This window comes from Buteo buteo, chromosome Z, assembly GCF_964188355.1.
Source record: "Buteo buteo chromosome Z, bButBut1.hap1.1, whole genome shotgun sequence".
NCBI classification, from domain to species: domain Eukaryota; kingdom Metazoa; phylum Chordata; class Aves; order Accipitriformes; family Accipitridae; genus Buteo; species Buteo buteo.
The window spans coordinates 65,574,669-65,597,630 of NC_134204.1; the positions used below are offsets into that span (position 1 = coordinate 65,574,669).

The 22,962-nt window shown below is 45.4% G+C and overlaps 1 protein-coding gene across 2 annotated transcripts; it reads left to right on the top strand.

Annotated features, from left to right (window-relative positions):
• Positions 1-3,474: 3,474 nt before the first annotated feature.
• Positions 3,475-22,632, top strand: ALDH7A1 (aldehyde dehydrogenase 7 family member A1). 2 transcript variants are annotated; one of them, XM_075020910.1, is made up of 18 exons: positions 3,475-3,670; positions 4,207-4,260; positions 5,270-5,335; positions 7,601-7,681; positions 9,750-9,873; positions 11,493-11,625; positions 12,229-12,273; positions 13,278-13,355; positions 14,229-14,326; positions 15,342-15,383; positions 17,288-17,382; positions 18,257-18,341; positions 18,631-18,737; positions 19,496-19,612; positions 19,982-20,079; positions 20,241-20,314; positions 21,244-21,319; positions 22,124-22,632. In XM_075020910.1, the coding sequence occupies exons 1-18, from the start codon at positions 3,503-3,505 to the stop codon at positions 22,176-22,178; spliced, it is 1,596 nt and encodes a 531-aa protein (XP_074877011.1). In that variant the 5' UTR covers positions 3,475-3,502; the 3' UTR covers positions 22,179-22,632. The 2 variants fall into 2 exon arrangements, with proteins under 2 accessions (XP_074877011.1, XP_074877012.1); XM_075020911.1 differs by lacking the exon at positions 15,342-15,383.
• Positions 22,633-22,962: the final 330 nt, after the last annotated feature.

Consider the following 22,962-nt stretch of genomic DNA (forward strand, 5'->3'; position numbering starts at 1 on the left):
TACTTAGCTTTTATATCTGAGCTGACGTCATATGGAATGGAATATCTGTTTGGTCAGTTCAGGTCAGCTGTCCTGGCTATGTCCCCTCCCAGGATCTTGCCCAGCCCCAGCCTGCCACTGAGGGGGGCAAAAATGTTGGAGAGACAGCCTTGATGCTGTGCCAGCACTGCTCAGCAGTAGCCGAAACACTGGTGTGTTATCAACACCTTTCTGGCTACTGATGCCAGAGCACAGTGCTACGAGGGCTGCTATGGGGAGAATTAACTCCATCTCAGCCGGACCCAATACAGCAACCTGCTCCAGGGCTTCATGATCCTCACGGGGATTTTGGTTTTGATTCCGTATCTCCAGCCCGAACCCCTCGAGTTCCAGGAGATGCCACCGTCTCTCACCCTCCCACCAGGCAGGGCTGGGAAGAGCCTGCCCCCATCCCCTTGACGCCTTCCCCGTGGGCACTGGCGTGTGCTGTCAGCAGCCCTGACGCCTGCTCTGCTCCACGCTGAAGCAGCCCCAGGCCCACAGACCCTCCTTGCCTGCCCTGAGCCCCTCTGCTTTGTCAGCCTCCCTCCTGCCCAGGACCCCAAAGAGGACGTAGTGCCCGGATGAGGCCGGATGGGTGCTAAGCAGAGGCAGATCACTCTTGTGCCTTCGAGGCTAGGGGAGAAAGACAGGAGAAGTCCCCCGAGGGCGAGCCAAGTGCTGTCTGTGACCCCCCGTGGGAGGAAGCAGGGGAGCGCGGGGGGCTGGCCAGCAGTGCTGGGGTGTGGGCAGAGCCTGTGGGAACTTTGTCCTGCAGCCTCCCGGGGAGGCACGAGGTGTCATCCGGTGAACCCTCTTGCCGCATGCGCCTGGAGACCTCTGCCCTGGACAGAGTGACCTGAGGGGGCCGCGGGAAGACACGGCCGAGGCCTCCGTGACTGGTGTGAAACACCGATGCCGAGCACAAGGCAAGAGTTGGGAGGACGGAGCGGGCAGCGGTGCTGCGGCAACCCCGGACGCCTGTGCTGGGGCCACAGCGCTGCTGGGGCGAGGATGGCCCACGGTGATGTCCCCAGGCGATGGACCCGATGGGACAGCGGGTTCCGACGACACCGAGGGACGGGCTGTGATGTCACCTAGCGATGGAATGTGACCAGCCGACCACCCAGCTGGCTTGTGCCCACACTCCAGCCGAGCAGTTCGTGAGGCTGGAGTGTTGAGCGAGGTCTCGGTGCTGGTGTCCTGACTGGGGAGTTGTTCCTGGCAGCTCCCTGTGCCTGACCCCAGAGCCACTGGAGGATTTTCCCCGGCCCTGGCCCTGCCAGCTCCAGGCAGCCGGGGCACCCAGGAGGCACGCTCGCAGCAGCAGAGGTGAGCTGGCTGGGGACACCTCAGCCTGAGGAGCCGGGAGCGTTTTCTTCTTAAGGGACCGGGGCATTTCTTCCACCCCTCCCCGGGCCAGCTAGTGACCCTGCCCTCTCTTCCTTTTCTAGCGTGACACCGGCTGCTGCAGCGCCAAACGGAGGGAGCAGTTCGTCATCCCCAGCTCCCCCCAGCCCACCGCAGCAGGTGGGGAGCATGGCCACGGAGCCGGACACCCGCTGTCCCATCTGCCTGGGCAGCTGGGACGACGCTGCCTACGTGATGCCATGCCTCCACCAGTTTTGTTACCAGTGCATCCTGCGGTGGGCTGAGAGCAAGCCCGAGTGCCCCCTCTGCAAGAGGAGAGTGCAATCCCTCGTGCACTCGGTGCGGGCAGATGACGACTTCCAAGAGGTCGTCATCACACCATCTGGGCTGGCGCCAGTGTCGTCCGGCACCCGCCAGGCAGGAGGAGCACCCGGGCACCCGGCTCCCCGCAGCCCCCCTCGCCCTGTACCACCCCGGGCACTGGCGGCGGAGTCAGTGCCCAGGGCTCCAGTGGGTGGCCTCCAGCCCGAAACCTGGGCGTCCCTTTTCGACGACCACCCAGCTCTGCTCCGACGCTTTCTGCCCTGGCTGCGACAGCAGCTGGGGCGGATCTTTGCGGAGGAGCCCTCGACGGCCGTCGTGTTGGAGGACCTCATCCTGTCTGTGCTGGGCTTCTTTGGTCTGGACGAAGAGGTCCTGGTCCGGCTGCTGCAGGCCAGCCTCCAGCATCGCGCGGCGACATTCGTTCAACAGCTTATGGATGTCGCCGTGCAGCGCTGCGGCAGGGAGGCCCACCGCCTGCTGGGCCTCGAGGCTGGCCGCGCTGCCGAGGAGCGGGAGGGCAGCCCCGCGGCTGCCCGTCGTCCTGCTGCCTCCCAAAGGGGGTCTCCTGCCCCTGGCCCAGCCCCCGCCGGCAGCCCACCTGGAGCCGGCGAAGAGGAGCGCCCCAGCACGTCCACCGCTGCTCTTCGTGGGGGTCCCAGCAGCCCCCCCGATGCCCCCGTTCCCACCCACGGGGAGCAGGAGGAGCCGTGCCAGGATCCGGGGGAGGCTGTGGCGGGTCCCTCCAGTCCCAGCCGCGACGGGGACCGCTCACCTGGGGGGCCACGGCGACCCCCGAAGAGGAGGGCCGGCAGCTCCCGGGACTCTTCCCAGCCCCCCAAGAGGCCACCCCGCCGGCAAAACTAGACCTAGTGCCCGGGAGCTGCCAACACCAGTGCCGGGCCAGCAGTGGGGGTACGTGCCGGCCCGCAAGTCCACCAGAAGGCTCTCAGCAGTCTCCACCTGTGAAAGAAAATAAAGTGCCTTCGGTCTGCCTGAAGTCAGCCTTCAGCAGGTCTAGACTGCTCCCGGGGCAGATGTTTCCAGCCGGGGGCTCTCCAGGACCAGCCCGTGCCCCACCGCTCATCACCCCGGGCTCGTCCTCCTCCTCACCGCACCCTCTGCCCCCACGTCCCGGGGCTCTGCTCTCCCACCAGCCTGCACTGCCGGCTGCAGCCTCGCTACAGCGGCACCCAAATCCCTCCTCCCGCGCAGCCTCACGACTCGGTGCTGCTCTCTGCATCAGCCTAGGGTCGTCCCCTGCCAAGGCAGGAGCCCCGACAAGCTCAACAAGGGGCAGCGCAAAGTCCTGCCCTCAGAGGGACACCGCCAGGCACCAGCACGTGCGGCGCGCTGCCTGGCTGGAAAGCAGCTTGGCAGAAAAAGCCCCGGAGGTCCTGGCAGGCACCAAGCTGACCGTGAGCCAACGATGGGCCTTGCCACAAGGAACACGAAGGCAGTCCTGGCCTGCATTAGGAGGCGTTTTGCCAACAGGTCGAGGAAGGTGGTCTTTCCTCTCTGCTTGGCCCTGGCGATGCCACACCAAGGGGCAGGCAGGCTGGCAGGGGGCAGGCAGGCTGGCAGGGCCCTTGCAGGAGGCCGGCAGGCACCCTGCGGACAAGCAGCAGGCAGGCGGGGGCCGGGAGCACGAAGCGGGAGCGCTGGCAGGAGGCAGCCAGGCGGGGGCGGGCCCGGGGGGGAGGAGCGCCGCCGCGTCCTCACCAATCGGCGCCGGCGATAGGGGGGCGGGCCGCTGCCCCTCGCCCCGCCTCACTCCGGGCGGCTGCCGGCGATGCTGGGGTTACGCCGCGCTGTCGGTGCGCTGCGGCCGGCCGTGGCCTCGGCAGCCGCCATGTCTACGCTGCTGGTCAGCCAGCCGCGCTACGCCTGGCTGCGGGAGCTGGGCCTGCAGGAGGAGAACTCCGGCGTGTACAACGGGCTCTGGGGCGGCGGCGGCCAGGTGCGGGCGGCGGCGCGGCCTGTGGCGGGAACCGGGCCCTGGGGTGGCGGCCGGGCCTGTGGTGCGAACCGGGCCCTGGGGTGGCGGCGCGGCCTGTGGTGCGAACCGGGCCCTGGGGTGGCGGCGCGGCCTGTGGTGCGAACCGGGCCCTGGGGTGGCGGCGCGGCCTGTGGTGCGAACCGGGCCCTGGGGTGGCGGCGCGGCCTGTGGTGCGAACGGGGCCCTGGGGTGGCGGCGCGGCCTGTGGTGCGAACGGGGCCCTGGGGTGGCGGCGCGGCCTGTGGTGCGAACCGGGCCCTGGGGTGGCGGCGCGGCCTGTGGTGCGAACGGGGCCCTGGGGTGGCGGCGCGGCCTGTGGTGCGAACGGGGCCCTGGGGTGGCGGCGCGGCCTGTGGTGCGAACCGGGCCCTGGGGTGGCGGCGCGGCCGGGCCTCGGCGGGGGCTTGGGCGTTGCGCCCCCTCCGTTGGGTAAAGGGGCGAGCGCGGCCTCGCTGTTCATCCTTCCCCGCCTCCCCCCCCTCCGGCCTCCGCTCTAGGTGGTGACGACGTACTGCCCTGCCACGAACGAGCCCATAGCCAGCGTCCGGCAGGTAAGCACGCCTTGGCCCGGCCCGGCCCGGCCTGGGGAGCTCGGGGTGGGGGGCAGGGACCCGCCGGCTGCTGGGAAGGAAGGAGCCCTCCGCTCCGCGTGGCCGGAGTGAGGGGCGTTTGGGCGTTGGTTTGGGAGGTGCTCCTCCTCTGGACCAGGTTCGCGAAGGGCAGGAGCCTGCCCGGGGTGGGTGAGGGTGGCAGGGGCCATGGGGATGTCGAATCCAGAGGCAGTCGGTGAAGCTCATCACAGCTCGGGCCGTCTGCTGGAAGTAACCGCGTGGCTTTTCTGGGAAGAAAAACAGGCTGTTCACCCTTTTTTTTTTTTTTTAACCTTTTTTTTTTTTATTCCCCCCCCTCTTCTTGCAAGCGTTGTTGGGAATAGCAAGGGCCTCTCCTGCCCTTTTCTGTTTGTTTCTAGAGGGAGCTGCAGAGTAGGGGTGGATTGTGGCTATTCAGCTGAGCTGAGTGGCTGGGGGAGGTACGAAGGAGAGCAACGTGGAATTCATGTGGTAAACTTATGGAAGCTTTTAGTGTGAGAATAGTGCTGCGGTACTAACCTTCTCCTTTTGTTTATTAGGATTCGATTAGCCCTTGATGCCTAGTGAGGCTGGTGGAGTAGGGCAGTCCTCACAGCCTTTGTTTAATAATGGCAGTAGTAGTAGTAACTAAGATAAAAGAAGGTACATGAATATGCGATGAATGCCTACCTTCCAGCTATTCTTTATGGAATAGCTTTTGTCATCTGAAGGAAAATTTCTGCTCACCTTTTTTTTTTTTTTTTTAATTTACGCAGCTCATATGGTATTCCTCTACAGTAACTTCAGGTAACTCAACATGCCATGTTGGGACCAAACTATGGCAGGATATAAACTTCCTGTGAAAGTGGTATTCTGTAGTGCAATACTATCCTCTAGAAGTGTCTTGAGTTGGATGCAGAAGCTTTTCTGTGGTGTTTGTTTTGGGGTTTTGGTTTTCCTAACTTTTTCTTTGATATGCTTCTTCGTGTAGGCTAGTTTGGAGGATTATGAAGAAACAGTAAAGAAGGCTAAAGAGGCATGGAAGGTCTGGGCTGATGTAAGTTAACAGAGGCTTCTCTTTTATAATGTATTGCGTGGCAGGTAAAGGCCATTAAATTGCCCTGTCAGGTGAAGATGTAAAAACATGTTCATATCGTATAAATTGTATTAAAGCAAAAATCTGCAATGCGGACCTCAAGAAACAAACGCAGGCAACTTGCACACATTACCATTGAGGTACAAAGGTGAGGACATTGACTTGAGAGAAATGTTTGTTTTGAAAAGTCTGGCACATTTACACGGGTTTGTGCCTGTAAGTCATTGCCCACAGGTCTGCTGAAGTTCAGAAATTTTGTAGCAAGCAAATTATCCCTGTGGGTGTATTTAACTTCCTGTTGCCGCATGCTTTCTCTTGCAAGAGCTCTGCAGAATATTTTGATATTTAACTTGTGGTGATGACCTTGTTCTCATGGGGTGGGGAAGACAGCTGGTTTTGAGTGTGGTTTTTTTTGTTCACCAGCTGTCCTGATGTTTCACAGAACAGCTACATTATTCCAAAATGTTGCTGTGTCAGACAATAGCTAAGCTGTCTTTCCTTAGCAAGCTGTATTTCTCAGTACACCTGTACAAGCTATGTCCATCCAGCATCCATTCTCTTGCTGGCCATGCCAGGCTCGGTTTTTATAGCTACCTGCTATAAAAGGTACAGTATACAAACTGAAACCTGTGTTTTGTAAGGTATTGGGCATTCTGTATTTTATCCAGCAGAGTAGTTTGCCTTGCCCAAAGAGAACAAAGTTTAGGACAAACACAACAGCTTCCTCAGCTTTCTCAAGATATGTTAGTATGTGTTCTTTTGTTACAATTTGTGAATATAATGTTGGTGAGTGTATGCCAGCTGCTAATGTGCTTGGAAATCATCTGAAAGCAATCTAGCAGATAATGAAGAATCAGCAAATCAAATGCTGTAAAGCCTTGTCTCAAAGCTGTTTGTTGTTAGTTTGTGAATTTTGTTGTTTGTAATGAGCTTATCTGAAAGACTTTGCCTGTAAACAGATATGCTCGCATGGCTTATGTATCCCTCACTCCTCTCTTTCCAGAGAACTGCAGTTCATCAGCAGTTTCTAATCCTGTATATCCTGTTCCATGCTTATGGTTTATAGTTGATCCTGGCTATTGATTATTATCTACCATACTGTCATGGTTTAACCCTAGCCAGCAACTAAGCATCATGCAGCTGCTCACTCACTTTCCTGCCTCCCCCCCCTCCTCCCGCCCCAGTAGGATGGGGAAGAAAATTGGGAAGAGAAGTAAAACTCATGGGTTGAGATAAGAACAGTTTAGTAGAACAGAAAAGAAGAAACTAATAATGATAATACTAATAAAATGACAATAGTAGTAATAAAAGGATTAGAATATACACATGATGCACGATGCAGTTGCTCACCACTCGTGGACCCATGCCCAATTAGTTCCTGAGTGGTGATTCCACCACCCCCACTCCCCCCAGTTTATAAACTAGACATGGCCATTTTGGGTCAGCTGCCCTGACTGTGCTGCCTCCTAACTTCTTATGCCTCTCCAGCCTTCTTGCTGGCTGCGCATAAGAAGCTGAAAAATCCTTGACTTAATATAAAGATTACTTAGCAACAACTGAAAACATCAGTGTGTTATCAACATTCTTCTCACACCTAACTCAAAACCATAGCACTCTACCAGCTACTAGGAGGACAATTAACTCTATCCCAGCTGAAACCAGGACACATACTAATACCACATTAAAAAAAGTCCATTAATATTTGGTATATGGTTTTAATTTTTCCATGATTGAGGCTTCTGTGTGTCTCAGCATTTACTATCAAATGTCAGCAGCCATTGTCATGCTGAAAAAAAACATATGAAAATGTGATGTTAAGTACACTTCAAAAGCTCAGAAACCAGTAAGTGTGCTTTTATTTTTAAAAAAATGCTTGTTTTTTGAGGTGAAGCTGATTGTTTGGGGGCATTGTGGGTGATGTAGCTGAACTGAAGTAGCAAAGCTAATAATCTGAATGCTTCTGGCAATATTCAGTGGAACTGAAGTTTTGAACAGACATAAATGTGCACAGTTGTTACCAGTCTCTGTAAGGCAGGAAACAGTTTCTTGTAAAGCAGTGCGCATGATAAAAATGAATGAGTAATGATATCTTGGGAAGAGAGGGGGAAAAGTACAGCAATCAGTGATTTCTTACTGCGGGGGTAGAAAACTAGCAGTGTATACGCTGCAGAAGTCACCGATGTTCAATCTCAAATAGATTTTTCTGTTTTCTTTTGTTTTGACTAGATCCCTGCACCTAAGCGTGGAGAAATAGTGCGACAGATTGGTGATGCCCTGAGACAAAAAATCAAGGTTCTAGGAAGCTTGGTAAGGTGTTTTAAGAAGCAGCTTAAGTTTGTGGCGGGTTTGGGGGTGAGGTGTCAAAACTGTTTTTCTCAGTTTTTAATGTAGCACTCTGCAATACTAACCTTAATAATTGTTAAAAAGCTGCTGTTCTGTTAGCTTGCCTAAAGAAATTTTAATTAAAAAAAAAGTAAAAAAAAAAAAAAAAGTAAGATTGCATTCTGGCATCCTACACCGAAAAGTTAATATATAATAGGAAAAGAAAGTGTAATTCATTCTGAGCCTGTACTCTAGCCGGGAGGAGTGTTACAACTGTCGCCCTGGGGTTTTCCCACTTGCCTGTCAGATAGGGCACTGTCTGATGCTAAAAGTGTCCTGAAAAAGACCTTCCTCTAATACAGAGCTTTTAACCTTGAGCTCTTTCTGGTGATCTGCGGGATTTTGCAAACTGACATGTGGAGGTATAAGGCTTCAGAAGGTGAGATGGTCTTAATGAGATCTTCTTGCAGTGCTGTGCAGGACATAAAGGTTGAAGGACTGCTCCTTTAAAACACTTGCTAGTTGCTGGGGAAGAAAAGGAGACAAGTAGGGAACTTGCCACTTTCCTTTTACAGGGCTTGCCTATATGTGCTACTATTCAGAAATAGCTCTCAGTGAATAACACCATGTGTAGTCAAGCCCATATTGTTAACCTACAAAACTTTGTTCTGCTATTTCCCTTGATGTTGTTTCCTCAGCAGAGTTTCTGTGGTGGAATTAGAGTGCTAATGTGCTTTCCTATTAAAAAATGATACAGCTTCCCTGGTCAGTGTGGATAGACAGAAGTTTGGTGTATGTTCCTTGGACAAAACTTGTTGCTTATTGCCAGAGCATTTTTCTAGTTTTCCCAAACATAAGTCATCTGTTCAGCTTCCAGGATAGGGGGTGAACTTCAGGGTGAAAGCTCTGCGGTAGGTATCCAGGTTTTAGGACTTTTCCTGGCTTCAGGATACATAAAAGGGAACAGTATGGCAACTCACTTTTTCATATTCTGTTGGAAATTTCCAACCTTGCCTCACAATGGCCTTGTCAAGTATCCAGATGTATCTCTACTGCACTTATGGACTCACTGCTGTGTTTCTTATGATTCCACTCCATTTCTGGTCACAGATAGTGGCTATTCCTTCTGTCTTGAGATGACCACAGGCATTACAGAAATACATTTAGTCACCTTTATTTTAACCTTTGCATGGGGAGTAAAATCTTGCTGCAATCCTTTGAACCTGATTCCTCACTTAACAGCTTCTTGAAAGTACAATCATCAGTCTAAAGTGGTAGGTGGTATCTGCATGAAAGTTGCACCTAGGTATCAGAGCATGACTGTAAAATTAAGTGGGGATAAATGGGGGACTTCTCAGTTCCTAAGTTAGTGAATTTTCTTACTTTGGAGGAAAATGTCTTCAAATACCAGCTTATTCTCATTGATAATGTATATGTCTGCTGTGTACATCTAACATGCTTTTAAGAGAAGGACATAGTTTAGGATTGACTTCAGCTAAAAAAAGAAAAAAAATTGATCCTAAACATGCCAGGTAACTAAAATACTAAACATGTGTAGACATTTTCAGGAGTGTCTGAAAATAGAATCTCTCAAACTCACTTTAAGGTGTTGTAAAATGAGTAGTTTGCTTACGAAAAATGTAAATGACCATTTTCTTTTGCTGGAGCAGAGTAATCCCTTTTTTCAAATTATTCCATACCTGGTCCACAATGTATGCAAACATCCTCATGGAAATTCAGGGTTTCATTGATCTAAACCTATGAACCTCATTACTGTTGGATCTCCTTTCAGTAGGTTATTTCTAATTTCCTCTGTTCAATAATTTCCTCTTCTAATTTCCTCCTATTGTATGGGAATGTGACTCCTGCCTAGTTGTCTATTTTGTTCTTTCTTTAATTGTGAAGGAAGAGGTGAATCTCTTCTAAGGAAAAGAATATGTATTAAATCTTACTTGGTATACAGATACACCTGACATTAGTGGGAGACAAAATGTATTGGGAATGCAAGGGAATTTTTTAAAAAATAATTTTGTCTTGCTCTTGATTTTGTCAGGTCTCTTTGGAAATGGGAAAGATTTTTGTTGAGGGTGTTGGGGAAGTGCAGGAGTATGTTGATGTCTGCGACTATGCTGTTGGTTTGTCCCGAATGATTGGTGGACCTATTTTGCCTTCAGAAAGTAAGTATGTGAGTATATATTTTGTTGGGTGTTTTTTTTCATTTTGTGGTTATGTGGTTTTTAGGTGTTTATTTGTACAAATGAAGAGATGGAGATGTATCTTAAATATAGTGGGATGTAGTGCAGCAAAATGTTTGTACTGTGAGTTACTTAGGGAGCATGTTGTCTAGGAATAGATCTGCTGGTAGCCAGTAGCACTACCTAATGAAGTATCTAGCCTGTGGCATATAGCAAGAGAGGCAAGAGATTTTCTCTCCAGTCTTTGAAGCTGTGGTGGGTTGACTCTGGCTGGATGCCAGGTTCCCACCAAAGCCCCTCTATAACTCCCCCTCCTCAGCTGAACAGGGGGAGAAAATATAACAAAGGGCTCTTGGGTCGAGATAAGGACAGGGAGATTTCAGGGAGACAGGGAGATCAACCAATTACCGTCACAGGTAAAACAGACTCGACTTGGGGAAAATTAACTTGATTTATTGCCAATCAACCAGAGTAGGGTAATGAGAAATAAAACCAAATCTCAAAACACCTTCCCTCCACCCCTCCCTTCTTCCCGGGCACAGCTTCACTCCCGGATTCTCTACCTACCCCCACCAGTGGCACAGGGGGACAGGGATGGGGCTTATGATCAGTTCATCACATGTTGTCTCTGCCAATTCATCCTCTTCAGGGGCAGCACTCATTGCACTCTTCCCCTGCTCCAGCGTGGGGTCCCTCCCATGGGAGACAGCCCTCCACGAACTTCTCCAATGTGGGTCCTTCCCACGGACTGCTCCAGTGTGGGTCCCTTCCACGGGGTCACAAGTCCTGCCAGAAAACCTGCTCCAGCCTGGGGTCCTTGCTCCACGGGGCCACAGGTCCTGCCAGGAGCCTGCTCCAGTGCGGGCTTCCTACAGGGTCACAGCCTCCTTTTGGGTGCCCACCTGCTCCAGCGTGGGGTCCTCCCTGGGCTGCAGGTGGATATCTGCTCCACCATGGAGCTCCATGGGCTGCAGGGGGACAGCCTGCCTCACCATGGTCTTCACCACAGGCTGCAGGGGAATCTCTGCTCTGGTGCCTGGTGCACCTCCTCCCCCTCCTTCTTCACTGACCTGGGGGTCTGCAGGGTTCTTTCTTTTACATGTTCTCACTCCTCTCTCTGGCTGTTGTTTCTGTGCCTGCTACAACTTTTTTCCTTCTTAAATCTGTTATCCCAGAGGCACTACCACTGGGCTTGGCCTTGGCCAGCGGCGGATCTATCTTGGAGCCACCTGGCATTGGCTCCGTGGGACAAGGGGAAAGCTTCTGGCATCTTCTTTTTTTCTTTGTTAATGAAGGTGCTAGAGAAAAGTACGTAAGAAGTTCAGGAGTATACTTAGAAATGAGAGATCTTCTTGTCAGTTGTTAAGCACACCATTCTGTTAAATGAACAGTTAAAATAGTAAAACTTCATGTTGTCATGTTATTAGGTTTTTCCATAATCTAGTGTTCTAGTAAGGTGCAGAGCCCATATAATACAGCTCTCCACAAGCTAGTGCTCTGATGGACAGAGGAGTGATGCTAGGCCCCTTGCTTACATGGTTTCCTTTCTAAAAAACCACTAAATGGATGCAAATTGCATTACGTTGTGTCTTTGCTTTCAGGACCCGGCCATGCCCTTATAGAGCAGTGGAATCCTGTTGGGTTAGTAGGAGTCATCACAGCCTTTAACTTCCCCGTAGCGGTTTATGGGTGGAACAGCGCAATTGCAATGATCTGTGGAAATGCTTGCCTCTGGTAAGGTACAGCTCTCCAACATGCTAACAGTATTTTAAAATTTGAGAGCTATTATCTCAGGCATGAAATTGTTACCAAATGTTTGGTGTTTCTGTATATTTGATTCTATCTCGTGTAGGCTTAGTTTCTATTTATTTTTAGGTTCACTTATAGTCAAGGAACTTTGTTTAATTCTATGGTAACCTCTTTTGTGAGATATGGAGAATCAGACCTGTCCAGGACTTAGCCAAATGGCTTGTTATTAAAGAAGCCAGGTTGAGGACTTGCAGCAGTGGTAGTGAACAGTTGATATTTTCAGAATTGGTACAGCTAAAATTAAGTATCTAAATAAGTAGCTTTATTTCCTCTCCCAGCTCCTGCTTCACTTTCATCTACCTGGTTCACTCTAATGTCTGGCATAGCTCTTGTTCATGTGGATTTCAGTAGAAGCTCAGAATGTTCTGCTGTGGAAAGAAACGCTTGAGTCCCTGTCTTAACATGCACCTGAAAACCAGCCTGACCAAAGTGTGCTGTATTTCAGATACTATAAAAATTGCATATTTGAATTATTTCTTATTCTCAAAGAATTGAAAAGGAAATAATGTCTTTTATTATTATTTTTAGGAAGGGTGCTCCTACAACATCCCTCACTAGCGTTGCTGTTACAAAGTGAGTTCTGGTTTCTTTGCTTTCTGTTTTGCTTTTTAAACAACTGCTTTTCTGTTTGAGGGAGTGCTTAGTGGTCAGAAGAACTGGTTTCCCCTTGTTACCCAAGAAGTAACAGTATATGCAGGATGTTACCTGTACTGTTGGCCATTTTTTTTCTGGGACCAGGGCTGTGGTTCTGCTGAAATAGGGCTAGCAATGTGATTTTCTTCCTTGTCGAAGACGAATTGCTCACAAAATTCAGCTTCCCTCAATCACGCACTCATGTTTCAGAATCATCCCTTTTTTTGGGAGTCTCAGCCTAATATCAGCACCCAGTTTCTTGGCAAATCCTTCTAGCTGGCTGTGTAGACCTATATCTTGAAGATGCCTTTACACAATCTTTGCTACCCAAACCTAGTAACACCTCAGCATATGTTTCCAGGGTTCAAAACTCATTCATGATAAAAAGGAGAACTCCAAAGAATAACTCTCAGAGTGATACTTACTGTAGATTTGTACTTTGCTTACTGTATTAGCATTTTAGATATTTATCTATAGTGTGCTACAAATAACATTTCTTTTTAAATGCTAAGTATAAGTAGGCCTCTTTAAAATAACTAATTAGTAAGTCTTGTAGCTTTAATATTAACTTCTGAGAACAATGGCCCCAAACTACTTATGAGTATTTTATGTAGCTCCATGAAGTTACGTAAATTTCTCTTTCTAATGGGGGAAGACTATATGGCCAAGGTTTTTACACACTGATCTGATGCTTGCGCCAGCTGTGTGGACACATGATAAACGTATTTTAGTCTTACTTCTGTGTGAGCTATGATTGTAACAGCAAAGTCCTTGATAAGAGAGGTGTGTTATGTATTGTACAAACTACATGTCAATTAACTGCAAGACTGCTGCTCTTTAAAAATCTAGCTTCTTCCTGTACGTGGTCAGTCAGTTTTAATGGTTCATTCCCTATTATATACACCTGTCAGAAATCTCTGAAATTTTTACATCTTTGATTCTAGGATAATTGCCAAAGTCTTGGAGGATAACAAAGTGCCTGGAGCAATCTGTTCTCTGGTTTGTGGTGGAGCAGACATTGGGTAGGTAACATTTCTTGCGAAGATGTATAGAGGGTAAAGAATATTCTTTGAGGTAGTTCTTGTAAAGTTATTCTGATCATCAGGAGTTCCCAGTACATACATGTACCTGTTGCCTTCATTTTTATCAACTGGTCTGAAACTCTGGCCCAGCTGTAAACATAATACGTACTTCTTGCTCTTGTGAGATCAGCTGCTAACAAATAGCTTATCAGATATTTAATGAAGAGACATGACTAATATATTCTACTTCTGCATATGTTTACACCCAAAGAATACAGCTAATATTAAATTCCACTCGTCATATTCTTAAAGAGTTTTCAATTTCTAGCCCATTGGCCTTTTGGACCACTTGTGGAGGAGAATACTTCCCCATTTTCCATGCTCACATAGGACACTGTACTTGCTCATAGATGCATACCTGTGCTTAGAAGCTATGCAAATCAAATTGTTTTACTTGATTATTACAATATGGAAATACCCAGTAGAAATGTATATTCAGGTGTATCTTTGGAGCATTTCAAGGGAAGACAAAACAGATGGTAAGCATTAATAAAAGTCATAGGTATGCATATTTTCTTAGGGAACATAATGATTGGAACTGATCTCGCTATGTACTTTAGATTGAATTTCAAAATTAGGACAGGTGATGCTCTTACAATCTGAAAAGGGGGAGTGAAACAGCCTTGTTCCTCTTTTCTGACTAAGAAGAAGCTTTCCTGCCGTTTGCTGGGTCACTTAGCTGGTGGTTTCAAAGAAGTGGCTCTGACTTTAAAAAATGTCCCTGGTTCAAGTTGGTTTATGTGGAAGGTGCAAGCAGCTTTTCCAGCTGTCTGCTCTTTCATTGAATGTGGTGGTATGTCTCCTGTTGTGCAGGACAGCAATGGCAAGAGATGAGAGAATGGACCTGTTGTCCTTCACTGGCAGCACAAAAGTGGGCAAGCAAGTAGCGCTTATGGTTCAGGAGAGATTTGGTGAGTGTGTGGGACCTCCTCCACTTCTTTCCATGGTTGGAAAAGGCAGGCGAGCCCCACAGGATTTTAAAATGACAACTTGTTTTTACTTACCTCTTGTGTTACCTTTTTTTTTTTTTTCCCCCGTGACTTGGTGGAAATAGGATGTTGAAACTGCACGGAGCCAGATACTGCTCCTGTCACAACTCAGCATTTTTTCCAGGGTACCCACAAATCCGTGGTACTACAGTTAATTCGGGGTGTGTGCGGCAGAGTGTGTGTGACCGTGAATGTAATTGTATGGAGATTGTCAAGATGAAGAGCCATGACCTCTAGTCTTTTGGCAATGTGTTCATGGAGAAGTGCCCCCTCACCTTTTACTCCTTATAAATACAGGTGAAAAGTTGTGATTTTTGAGGTGCTGTTTTTGTTGCAAATATTTAGAAGCATATAGACGTGAGTCCATGCACAGCTGCTAGATTCTAACTTTTTAGTTTTAAACCTTGTGAACAGGATTTTCTCATTTTTTCTCATTTTATACATTTGAAGTTCATAGGAGTTTAAAAAAAAATCAGAACAGATTGCAAACGTTTACCCAGAAGTAGATGGTGATTCTTTCTCTTAGATTTGAGATAAAACAGTTGCCAGAGAAATAAATAAGCCCAGTTTAATTTTATGTGTGGATTTTGATCTCTGTAGCACCTCCTCCTCTTCTTTGTGTCATACTATTTATGCTGCAACTTCTTCTGTTTTCATCTTTTCCTTTCTAGTGCTGCTTTTGCCTACTTTTTAAGCTTCTTTCTGCCCTAACTGCTTTCCAGGTATCTATCTTCACAGTATGTGATGGATGTAGCATTTGGTGTAATTTTCTGCTTTGGCTAGAGTGATAAGTTGACTGTGATGCCTAAAACTTCTTGTCTGTCCAGAAAAGTACATTTAATGAAACTTGACCCTAGTTAGAGGCGGCCTCACTGCGTGAGGTGCATTGAATACAGGTGTGTGTGACATAACTTGTATTGTGTGTTTTTTTTATTAGGTCGGAGTTTGCTGGAACTGGGAGGAAACAATGCCATTATTGGTAATATGCTCTGTAGATATTCAGTCTGTCCTGGTTTCAGCTGGGATAGAATTGTCTTCCTAGTAGCTGGTATAGTGCTATGTTTTGAGTTAGGTATGAGAAGAATGTTGATAACACACTGATGTTTTCAGTTTTTGCTAAGTAATCTTTATATTAAGTCAAGGATTTTTCAGCTTCTGATGGCCAGCCAGCAAGAAGTCTGGAGGGGCACAGGAAGTTGGGAGGGGACACAGCTAGGACAGTTGACCCAATGGGGTATTCCATACAATGTGACGTCACATCTAGTATATAAACTGGGGGGAGTGGGGGTGGGGGGATTGCTGCTCAGGGACTAATTGGGCATCGATCAGCAGGGTGGTGAGCAATTGCATCGTGCATCATGTGTATATTCCAATCCTTTTATTATTACTATTGTCATTTTATTAGTGTTATCATTATTACTTTCTTTTCTGTTCTGTTAAACCGTTCTTATCTCAACCCACAAGTTTTACTACTTTTCCCGATTCGTTCTCCCATCCCACTGCGGGGCGGGGGCGGGAGGTGAGTGAGCAGCTGCATGGTGTTTAGTTGCTGGCTGGGGTTAAACCACGACAAGTACCATAGATGATATTTGGAAGTTAGTATACAAATGTTTGTAGCAAATTGTCCCTTCCAGTGCCCCCCCCCCCCCGGGGGTTTAAAAAGTACATAGTAGGATGTTGGGGTTTTTTCCATCTTCAGTATTATGGAGGGGTAGTGTTTTAAGATAAAAAATGAAAGTTCAAGCTCTTACATCTATTCACGTTTGAAGTGAAGAAGGGAATGAGAGAAGTAGGAAGCTTCAGTAATGGGATGTGGACAAGGCTAAATAAATTTGATTTTAGAATAGTTCTAATCTCGTGAACACATTTTTAGCATTTTAGAATATAAGTACATATATATAGTCTTAAGACGAAAGGAAAGCATGCAGACGTTTGTCAGTAGCACATTTACAGGTTTAAGTAGCTTAGGGTATGATCTGGTTCACAGATAAACATAGCTTTAATACTGTGAAGCTGAGCATTGTGGCAGGAAGAACATACAAGCTAGATAAATACCTAAATTGCTGTCCTGTTGTAGCCTTGTGTTTCATCTTCCTCATATTCTGAACAAGTGTAATTGCCTATCTAGAATATTATGCTCTTGAAAATCATATTTGAGTAGGTTTTTCTTTTTTTTTCCTGTTGTGCTTTGCAGCCAGTAGCATAAATTTGCTTTATACTTTGAAAATTGTTTCCTTTTTCATATTAAAGTCCTGTTTTTTCTGGAATTGGCTTTGAATGATGGCATAAATGTTGTTTGGTTGGACTTTGTTCCAAATGTAATAATAATTTTGGATATGTAGAGAATTCTGTGGGACTGGCTAAGCTGACTGATATTTTGGGGATCCTTTGACACTTGTACATACTAGTTTTGCTTTAAACATCCCGATGTCATCTAAGCCAGATGAATTTGTTCAGCTCACTTGTATTTTACTTTATTGTGTACCTGTGTGTTTTAGCTACTTTTTTTATATGCCATTTGGATACACTTTACCATTGTTTCTTTATGCTGCTAGAGTTCTCAGTGAGAGAAGGACAAGGTGAAGAAACAGCAAGAAATTGCTTGTAGTTTCTTGCATTAAAATGAAGCTGAAGTTCTTTGCAAGCTTTATTGCAAAAGGCTCTCTTCAGTAGTTCAGACCTACATTTATGTCCCATTGTGTGTGTCTAATTCCAGGTGTGAAAGTAATAGGAGTTTTGAAGTGTTTCTGTAGATGTTAGTGTGCTATGCTAGTGTGACTTTTCCCAATGCTTCTTGTCAGTTTATTATATAGTTTAGTGTCCTAAGTCTTGTGAAGTGCCTGTTTACTTTAGTAACATGCTGATGTTTTAATTTTTGTTAAGTGTTTGAAGATGCAGATCTGAACCTAGTCATCCCGTCTGCTCTATTTGCTGCTGTGGGAACAGCGGGTCAGAGGTGCACAACTGCTAGAAGGCTGGTGAGTAAACATGTATTGTCTGGTTTGAGTAGTTCTGAATTTAAATTTAATTTCAGATTAGCTCAGGAAATGCCTAGCAATTCCTAACATTATGGAGAGCAACAAATAATCTTTGAAACACATTTTTACTTTGTCAAAAATCAGTTTGATGCAAAAATAACATGGTAGTTTCATTCCACTATAATTCTAGCTCTAAAGAGTTTCTTCGTATGTGTTTCTAAGTGTCCCAGGTGCTAAAACTGAGGAAAATAAAACTTAGCATACTTGCCGTATCTCTCTTTTCGTTGCCAGAGCTGCTTTGCTTTTGCCTGCTACGAATTTTGATGTGGGGTTTAGATTTCAGCAAAGCAAGGGGTCTATGTGTTGCTTACTTTATTATTAATTTTTAACCAATCATTTTCAATAAGTTTAAAGGTGTTAAAATGTCAGTCTGCATCTGTATAGTCTTTTCAGAGTTGGGTTGATTAGGTAAATATTCATCAAAATTAGTGTGGGTTAACTTTGGGTGTATGGGAAGAGCAGTGATTCCTCACATTACAGCAATAAAAATCACTTGAGTATTTGTCCTAAAACACTTAACTGATGAGTTTACAGAACACATTGATACCATTGATCTGAGATGGGGTGAAATTAAAACAGGTTTTTGTTTAATTGCTGCTTTTAAGTCTTGATGATGAAGATTTTAAATCTTCATTTCATGGTGTTGGTGCTGTTTCGAGGCCTTGCTCATGTGTTTATTTTTAACTTTGGGATTTGCTGAATATGAGCAACACTATCTCCACGCTTCATTCAGTCCTCTTCAAGTGCAGCAGTACTTCAGGAATAGTTACATAGGCTGAGCTGTCTTACAACCTTCTTACCACATTTTGTTTAGTTCCTCCATGAAAGCATCCATGATGAGGTGGTGGCAAAGCTTGCTCAGGCATATGCCCAGGTCCGCATTGGTGATCCGTGGGATCGTAAGTAGCTATTTTCAACTCATGAGTTTAGGAGACAAGATTCCATTTGTTTCTTTCTGTTAAATACTGAAGAGATTATGGATCAAAGCTATCTAATTTTAGCAGTTTACCAGAGAGTGGGGATAACTGGTTTTGTTTAGAATACAAACTCTGAAAGGAAGTTGAAGAATCCAGCTAATACTGCTCATCTCGGGCAGATTAAATAGTTTCTCCCAAAATGTCATGATAAGAATATTTGCAAAAATATATAGTTTTGCTGAAAGTATGTCTTTGGATCTTTTGTTTTTAGCTGACACTCTGTATGGGCCTCTTCATACCAAAGAAGCAGTGAAAATGTTCCTTGATGCAGTAGAACAAGCAAAACAACAGGGTGGCTCTGTGGTCTATGGTGGAAAGGTGACTTACTTTTATTCTCCCTGCTACATCTAGTGCTCTAGGAAAAAGAATTCAGTAACATGGTGGCTTAGGCCAAGATAGTACCTCAGTTTGTCCTATCAGCCACTATAGGATATTAAGGTAGTCGGTCTGAGAATGTTTGAATAGCAGTCCTGTCTTTAGGGTAAAGATGGGTCTACTTGGAAGCTACCTTCTCCTCCAAGAAATGGCTAAGAGCTTTTAGCTGTTCCTTGCCCTACTCCCTAGTCACAGGTGATAGTGAAAATACAAACAGCAATGTAGGTGGTGAATATCAAATGTAACAAAGAAAAATTGCTGTTCTGTCCCTGGATTCATAGTATCAATTCAGGAAATACTGAAGAATCAAGAGAGCCACTTATAGATCTTCATCATATGGGATGTTTAATTCTCATGGCTTTAACATTCTGGGAATTCTTGTCTTTCACTGGCACCTACTTTCTTCCTAATACCTTTGAAGTTCTAATCAGCTTACAAGTAGGAATAAGGAAGTATTTTTTGTCACCTGCTAGACTTTGAGATTTGATTACCTCCTTAGTAGACTTAAGTTATGCTTCTGTATTTTAAATACTTAAACGAGTAAAATTTAAGTTACCTACTCAGATGACCTAACCTTCTATTTCTGATTGCTAGGCACAACTATAGTAATTAGATCATGAAAGATTCCTTTCCTACCCTAGTACTAAGAAGGATGCTGGTTTGAACTTACTCAGTTGTTTCTTCTTTTATGTGTTTTGAAGGTCATAAATCGCCCTGGAAACTATGTTGAACCAACCATTGTGACTGGCCTTCCTCATAATGCACCCATTGTCCACACTGAGACATTTGCTCCCATACTGTATGTGCTGAAATTTAAGGTAAAATAAAAATGGGGAATTAGTCAGGTGTCAAGGATGCTAACAGAAGAGTCAGGAGAGAGATTTCAGATGTGTGTCATGTTAATGTAATTGTCCCAGCACTTCAAGAAGTGGTAATAGTTGTTCTGCACTGTGGGATACCCACTGTATTACGTCACTGTATAGCTACATTTACGCTTTTTCTGTGAAGAGCACTGGAGTTAAGGTGAGAGTTTGTACAGGAATAGATTTTCATTGTTCATGTCAACCTGCTCAAAACCAGCTTGTGTGTTTTGTGCAGTGGTGGAGGTATTCTATCCCTGATGTGCTGTATGTTACTGCTTTGCTTTGAATGGTCATGGTTTAACCATTGATACATGCTCCTTTTAGGAGGAAGAGGAGGTTTTTGCCTGGAATAATGAAGTAAAGCAAGGTCTTTCCAGCAGTATCTTTACTAAGGATTTGGGAAGGATTTTCCGCTGGCTTGGGTATAATTTAAATTCTTTTTCTACCTTCTTGAAGCATAAAATCAGTCTTTCATGTATTTTGTAAACCGTGCACAATGCTAGCTGAGTATTTTATAGCTCTATTTTAGGGAAGGAGCCTTTCCTGATCCTGAGAAGTAACTGTGTCTTATCTTTGGTTGTAGGCCAAAGGGATCTGACTGTGGCATTGTGAATGTCAACATCCCAACCAGTGGGGCTGAGATTGGAGGTGCTTTTGGTATGTTACTTATGCTTTTTTCTTTATCCTTTAAATGATGAAATCTTCTAGCATCAGGTCTAGAGGCTTGGTATTATTCCTCAGGATTCACTTTTTTAAAGCTGGGGAGGGGGGTGTTCTAATGACTCTGGAAGAGAATAAAGCATTGCCATTGTAAAATTAGTATAATTTAGGTCTCCTCATCTTGTTTTTCAAGGTTTTAATGAGTCCATTTAAATGACTAAATCTGAAGAAATCATTGAAGTTAATTTTTAATTATACTGCTTTAGCAGAAAACAAATTGATAAGAGGTAGTTGGATTTCAGCTTCTAAAAATATCTGTATTTGTTTTTTAAATATTCCATGTATCATTTCCCCTGCCCCCACCAAGGGAATGTAACTCAGAAGTATGTTCTGAATGCGTTTAGAGATGTGGCTGAGTAGAAAACTGTTTAAACCAGTTTTAATTAAAACATTGAGCATTTTTGTGCTGTGTGTTTGCATGTGTATATAAAAATTACAGCATAAAGTATTTTTGTGAGACAGTCTTTCAATACATTTTTGCCTTTATTTCTCTTTTTTGTATACACTGAAGGAAGCAGGGGGGAGGCAAGAAGAAATATTCACCTTACCATTTAAACAGCACAAGAACCAGCACATTCTTGTACTCTTGTCTCATGTTAAAATATCTTTAAAACAACATCCTCTCGTACCACCATGATGAGGCTTTAAACTCCGGGCAGATATTTTTTGGATTAAGCATGAGGAGAGAGCTAGCTGTGTGCATTGTATGTGGTGGTGTTCTGGTAACTTATTTCAGATACAGAACAATGCCAAAGGAATATTTTTTTCCCATGAATTTTTATAAAATGTCTCACCTCCTGGAGTTAGTCAAGATTCCCATGTTCCAAAAAAATTTCAAGTTTTCGTTTATAACCTTTTTCCTACAGGTGGTGAAAAGCACACTGGTGGAGGGAGAGAATCTGGAAGTGATTCGTGGAAACTTTATATGAGACGGTCTACTTGGTAAGACAGACTTATTACATTTTAAATAAATGTAAATTGCAGATAAACTTGCAAAAGTTCAAACCGTATAAATCCTTGACTACAGGAGGTTATCTTCACTAAATGTGAGATAACCATATATGAGTGTAATTGCCTTTTCTTCGTGCAAGAATTTACATCTTTGTTTCTGGTAGAAAATGATTTGAAGGGTCTAGATAAAGACCTTTCTTTACTCACTGTTCCTCAAAAGGGACAAAAAAAAAAAAAGCTGGTTTTTTCCCCGTCTTGCCTGATTTTAAACTCTGCTAAAAAGTAAATTACTGAAACTTGTCAGGAAATACATGAAGTGGCAACCACGGTGAGGGGGCCCCTATTGCCAGTGGTGGGTTATTTCACTCTGTATTGGGTATCTATCCATAAATCTCCTAACAGCCTATAGTGGTTGACCATTCCCACTCTCTGCTGGCCTCCCTAGCCATTACCAGTGCTAGATTTGGTTTCCATGCAAAGGCTTATGAAAGTGAGAACTCCCACCTTGATTTTTCTGTATGGATATTCTCCTAGTACAAGATTAAATAGAGAATGATACTTCACTTTCTCTTTGATCTCTCAAGGAAGAGATAATGGGGCATGTGGTCTTTCCCTGTGTATAGTTACTATACTGAAAATTGGAGTAAAGTCAGTTCTTATCTTTAAATAGGCAAACTGCTTACAGAAGTCTTTTGTATACATGTCACAGAAACTAGAAGCCTTGTACATGGGAAGTGGACTGCATAATCTTCTCTGTGATCAAGCCTGGTCTCTAAATACTTGTTTCTCTTCCAGTACAATCAACTACAGCAAGGATTTACCTTTGGCTCAAGGAATCAAGTTTCAGTAACAGCCTTATGAACAGCCATGTCATGAATTCTAGCATTTCAGAACCAAGCACCTTCCAAGCTTCATGGTGAAGAAAATTAATTATGTAAAACTTATCTGCAGCAAAGATACCAATTCTGTCAAAAAATCAGCTACTCTAAAATTGCTTCACTTTCAATGTATGAAATTACTACTTTAGTCTTCAAATGAGAAATATGTGGTCTTTGGGAAGGAGGCAGGGTGACTGAAACTAACAAATTTGGATTCAGGTGGCCTGGATAATCTGGTGCCTTATCACTATGTTTCAGTATCAACACTGCCTGTATTCCCTGCCTCCCCACCACTTACTGATATTTCCAGCTAGTATATCTAGGCTTCAAACTATGTGCTGAGTTTCCTACAGATAACTGGTGCTGTGGGGGGTGGCCAGTACAGGGCTATTTTTCAATGCATAAATAAAGGTACATTTTATGAGATACCTTGGGCTTCTAGGGTTTTTTGTTTGTTGTTTTGGAGCAGGAATGTTCAGCTGACTGTCTATTTTCACAGACTGAGCTGCTAGCTGGGAGAAGTATCACTGGGCTGAAAAGACTGCTTTAGTTTTCCTGCCTCTCCTTCAGGAAGGAGACTTTCACCCTGTATGTTGGGAGATAAGAGGTAAGAAGAACAAGGGCTACTGCAGTCTCTTGGAAGCTCCTCTTAATGCTAGAAGGAGTCACAGCCAATTCAGGTTGTCACAGCCCTTGTGACATCCTACAACCAAACCAGCTGAAGAACTGGATATGCAGCCAGGAGGGAATACTCTT